At 35.3% G+C, this 6,023-nt stretch overlaps 1 protein-coding gene across 1 annotated transcript; it reads left to right on the forward strand.

The window, feature by feature from the left end:
* The first annotated feature begins 4,610 nt into the window (after positions 1–4,610).
* LOC136840467 (uncharacterized) lies at positions 4,611–5,102 on the forward strand. The gene has a single exon (XM_067107139.1). It carries the CDS (start codon positions 4,611–4,613, stop codon positions 5,100–5,102), a length of 492 nt encoding a protein of 163 aa, XP_066963240.1.
* Positions 5,103–6,023: the final 921 nt, after the last annotated feature.

The following is a 6,023-nucleotide window of genomic DNA, read 5'->3' on the forward strand; positions in this document are numbered from 1 at the left end:
ATGACCTTGTTATCACTAGACCTGATAAAAGTTAGGGTACAGTGATTCTCGACAAACAAAAGTGTATTGATAAGATGGATGTTATTCTTAGCGATCATTCAAAATTTATTGAGATTGGTGCCCCTGATTACTCCAACATATTCGAGGATAGAATCAATAGATTTTTGAGGAACATAAAAAATGAAAATATTATTAACGAAGGAACGTATCAGCAATTATTTTCCACAGGGTCTTCTTATAGTTGTTTTATATGGGTTACCCAAGATACACAAACCCAGCGTTCCTTTACGCCCTATACTTGCGTCTTTTAATACTCCAAACTACAAACTTGCTAAGTATTTGTTCCTCTCCTTGAGCCTTTAACCAGGAATAATTACACCATTAACAATTCTTGTCAGTTCAAAGATATGATCTTGGCTCAGGACTCTGATCTCTGTACTTGTGAATGAGACGATTGAAATTATTTTAAATAAGCTTTTTACTCAGCCTGATTCTGTTTTTAATAATTTTACTCGTTCGTCTTTTAAAACCTTGTTGGAACTAGCTGTGCTGGACACAGCTTTCATTTTTAATAATAAATTACACAAGCAGGTTGATGGTATGGCTATGGGCTCGCCGCTCGGACCTACGTTCTCCAATATCTTTATGTGCTCCCTGGAGGACCGCATGCTGGACGAATGCCCTCTCAGTTACCCTCCTGTCTTTTATGTACGGTATGTTGACGACACCTTTGCCCTCTTCAGAAGAGAGTATGACTCGGAGGCCTTTTTGGAATTTGCTAACTCCTGCCACCCCAATCTCAAGTTTACTCTTGAAAAGGAAGAGGACAATCGACTGCCGTTTCTTGACATTCTGGTCACCAGATATAACAATAATTTTACTACCACGATTTTAGGAAAAAAGACTTTTACAGGATTAGGTGCCAATTTTTAGTTATTGTTTTTATAATTTTAAGATTAATTCTGTTGTAACTTTCTTTCACAGGGGCCTTTCCCTCACCTCTAGTTGGAAAGCTTTTCATGATGAAGTAACCTTTCTTTTAGAATATTTTAAACACAAGTGCTTTCCGTCTAAGATAGTTTTTAATAGCCTCAATAAAATACCTAACAAGAAGTTTTTCATTGAGCGTTATACTCTTACAGTACCTAAACTACACTTTTATGCCAAGTTTCCATACTGTCATGATGTCCATTTTAGAACAAAATTTACAAGCATAATTCAAAAATATTTTGGTGCTCTGCATGTTAAACTTTTTCCTATCAACCCCCTAACTATTGGCTCTATTTTTAAATTTAAGGATCAGCTATGTGCTACGATGTCCTCAGGAGTGGTGTATAAGTGTTCTTGCCCAAAGTGTAACTCGGGGATTTATGTGGGATCCACTTGGAGGCTCCTAAAAGTACGCATAGATTCACATAGGGAGGTAAGTTTTCGCACGGAGGTAAAATCTCCAACCCTGAGCACTCCAACATCAGAAGTCTTGTAAAACCCCATTGAAGACAAAGATTTCTGCATAACTGGACGAGCTTCTAGCCAACTGGAACTACCAATATTCGAGTCTCTGATGATAAAACAGCTTGTTCCGAAATTGAACACTCAGACTTCAGCTGTTCCTTTATAACTGTCGTAATAATAATGTTTTGTTTCTCCTTCGCAGACCTCATTTTCTGTATTTGTGTCGTAGTGACAGGTTGGCTCCATACCCTTAGTCACTTTTATTTATTTATTTATTTTCTTAATGTGATTTTAAATTTTAGTGTTTTAAAGCATAAATATTTTAATTATAATTTTTTACTTGTCTTTTATATATTCCATTTGTTTTAATTAATTTCTCAGTGTATTGCCTGTTCCTCGGTGGCCTTTGTGTAAAAAATTTCCCTTTTAAGTGGTTTGTCATTTTTTATGTTCTGACTTTGCCTTTGTATATTTTTTCTGTAATTTTTATTGTCAGTGCTTGATGTTTTTTTTTAATTCTAGAACCCATGATGATGTAATAATGGGTTATGAAACGTTGGGAATAAACATGTAATCAAATGACTATTCAAGAATGTTCCTGTCCGCCTTCCGTTTGATGTATATGTGTATATGTATATATATATATATATATATATATATATATATATATATATATATATATATATATATATATATATATATATATATATATATATATATATATATATATATATATATATATGTATGTGTATACTTTATCTATAAAATCGTTTTATATAAAATAATTGTTTATGTAATTGAAAGGGGCTTAAGGCTAAAAATAGACTTTTTTCGATTACATATAAGAAAATAGATAGACGAATGAAAAAAATAGCAATTATGATGATCATTTTTAATAAAAGAGAGGCATACTTAAATGGGAGGTTTCATACCAATTTTAACCTTCATCAGAATTCTTGCATAACCAATGAAATGTAAAATCAATGTTGACTGTATATAAATTGTTAATGCACGTGATAAAACACGCAGTAATTGGAGTATATAATATTCTATCAGCTGTTTTGAAATACACAAGAATAAAATTCCATTGTTTTTCGTATGGAAAGATTAAATTATTTTTATCGTACTAAATTATAATTAAAATTATTCAATCTTACTCCATTTGCTGATCATCATGTCTGAGCATTAATAATTCTCTTACATGAGTTGTGAACGATACAATTCAATATTGACATCTGTAATGAATGCGACTGAATATTACTGAGAGGCCAATGAGTGTCACCTTTGCTTTTATGAATTCTGTAAAGACCTCGATCGAAAGATCAAAGGAGATTTAAACATCAAGGTTTTTCTTTTCCAGTTCATTTGATCACTTGTCCCCCAGCCCCAGCGCCCCCAAAAAAAAAAAAAAAGAAAAAAATCTTCATCGCTGCCACAAACGTCAGACCACCTAAGAAGGGTTACGGGTCCACACCTGTAACCTGTCAAAATAACCTGATTTTGGTAAAAAATATTTACGTGTCTTTTAGATACAAACTTAATTGGAATGCATGTATTCCATGCTGGAATATGATATATTATATTTTCTTATCATATAGGGTACACTTAAAATACATCAGAAAATGGGCAAATAATAAGAAAGATCTTTCATAATTTTAAACACAAGAATACAAAAATTTCGACATTTAGGCGAATAATATGAGTTTCATTTATGAATTCTTCTGTTTATTTATTGGTCTGGGTTACGCAATAATTAGAGAGAGAGAGAGAGAGAGAGAGAGAGAGAGAGATTTCAAAAATTTATATAATGTCATGTGGATATATAGACAGCAATTGAAATTGTTTAGGTGCTAAAACGAGAGAGAGAGAGAGAGAGAGAGAGAGAGAGAGAGAGAGAGATTTGAGAGAGAGAGAGAGAGAGAGAGAGAGAGAGAGAGAGAGAGAGAGAGAGAGCTGCAACAAATTAATGGAATTTCTTTTGCATATACAGACCACAATTTAAATGCGCAAATGAAACTATGATTTGAGAGAGAGAGAGAGCGAGAGAAATCTTGTGTACAGTATATATAGACTACGATTTGAGTTGTGCGCAAAAATTAAGTGAGAGAGAGAGAGAGAGAGAGAGAGAGAGAGAGAGAGAGAGAGAGAGAGAGAGAGAGAGAGAGAGAGAGAGAGAGCTGCAACAAATTAATGGAATTTCTTTTGCATATACAGACCACAATTTAAATTGTTTGTGCGCAAATGAAAGTGTGCGTATGCGTTGGAGAGAGAGAGAGAGAGAGAGAGAGAGAGAGAGAGAGAGAGAGAGAGAGAGAGAGACCAAATAGTTTTCTAAGCTGTAAGGAATATTTTAATAAGAAATATAAAGGACCTTACGGCCGGCAGGGTGGCGTGAACATTGATTTATCAAAATACATCAGAAAAAAAGGAGAAACGTCTTCACAGGTACAAGTGCACCGATTTTTTTTAATCAGAAAAGGGAGAAGAATTAATATTGTGTGAGAGAGATACGGATGGTTTAGACACAGATTTTTTTGATGAGTGAGCCTATTAAAGGGAAGAGAGAGAGAGAGAGAGAGAGAGAGAGAGAGAGAGAGAGAGAGAGAGAGAGAGAGAGGTAACTTGAAATTTACTGCACTACTTTGGTGAAGATGCTGGGTTGAAGATTTTCCACAATGATAGGAAAATTAATAAAAACTAAAAATCTTAGAAAACTATATATATACTGTATATATATATATATATATATATATATATATATATATATATATATATATTATATATATATGATATATATATATATATATATATATATATATATATATTATATATACACATATAATACATACAACACATGCGTACACACACACACACACACACACACACACACACACACAAACACATATATATATATATATATATATATATATATATATATATATATATATATATATATATATATATATATATATATATATATATATATATATATATATATATATATATATATATATATGTCCATTTCCGAAGATGTCCTCCGAAATATGCTGAAGACCAGTACTACGGAGGCCCCTCTTCTCTCTTATCTGGAGGAATTATTTCGGCAAGTAGACTGAGTCGCCATGTGATCCCCACTAGGGGTCCTTTTTGCAAATATGTACATGACCACCGTCGAAGAAACGACCTTCCGAGAACATAAAAAACCCGAGATTTATGGGCGGTACATCGACGACATATTCGTCACAATAAAAGAAACCGACGTTGCCAGAAAACTATCAGATGTCCTGAAAAGAAACTCGCTCCTCAACTTCACCACAGAGCACAGCCAACAGAAGACTTTACCGTTTCTTGACGTCCTGGTGAAACAACAAGGTCAGTTCAAAACGACCGTGTATACAAAAGTAACGAACGCTGGCCGTTGCTTGAATGCACGTGGAGAATGCCCGGACGCATATAAAAAGTCTGTCGTGAGTGCGTATGTCAACACACACCACATCGTGAAGAGACATAGACTACATAACGAACTTGACCGAATTCGCCAATTGCTGACAAACAACGACTATGGAGATCAAACGATTGAAACTGCAACAGAAAAAAAAGAAAATAGACGAATTTTACGAATCCAACACGACGACGAGAAGAGGTGAGTCCGATTATTTACCGTCATCTACATTATGGGTCTGCATATAAGGAGGACTGCTGCACACTAGGTGGGATAGTAAACAGAGGCGTAACCCCAAAAACCCCTTACCACAAAATAAGCCTCAGAATTTACAGTAAGCCTAACCATGTAGCAGCCCTAATAATGAAGAACAGTACCGCTCCGGGGATCGAAGATGTGCACGAACGTAGTTTACAAATTCATTTGTCCAGAGGAGATGTGTAAATCTCACAGCCAAAACTACATCGGGTACACTACAACGACCCTTCGGAGGCGTCTACTGGCTTATAGAAATCAAGGGGCCATTCATCAACATTATATAGATGTCCACGACGGGAAGCCATCTCTACAAGAGCTGACAGAAGGCACCCAGGTCGCACACAGAGAGGATAACTATGGTCGCCTCTTAATAGCCGAAGCAGTAAGCATCGCTATCCAGAAACCGACCCTGAATATTCAACAAGCGTCAGACCTTATACTCCCCTCCAGCCGGAGGAGTGCACGATCCAACAAGGACCAGACAGCACGCCCCAAAGCACTGGGTACATCGCGCCCCTGGAGGACAGAGCGCCCAGCTTAAAGCCGAGTAACATGCTGGCTCAAGTCGCTGAGGCCCCGCCCAACACGAACCTGCAGCCGTTAATCAGCTTAGACCATTTGGACGCACACATACACTCAAACTTAATATTATACACATTTATGTATAAACAGACATTTGTCTATTTGTACCTTTACATATGCTATAAAATATTATTTTATTATTTATTCTTGTACCTTATTTTATGTATTTGCAAACTAACATGCAAGATTATACTAAATTTTAAACACATGTTTAAGGAAACACCAGCACATGGTATTATATTTTGAATATTTATTTAACCACGTGTTTAAACTTTCACTTTTGTTA

The sequence above is a fragment of the Macrobrachium rosenbergii genome, chromosome 7, assembly GCF_040412425.1.
Source record: "Macrobrachium rosenbergii isolate ZJJX-2024 chromosome 7, ASM4041242v1, whole genome shotgun sequence".
In the NCBI taxonomy this organism is placed as follows: Eukaryota; Metazoa; Arthropoda; class Malacostraca; order Decapoda; family Palaemonidae; genus Macrobrachium; species Macrobrachium rosenbergii.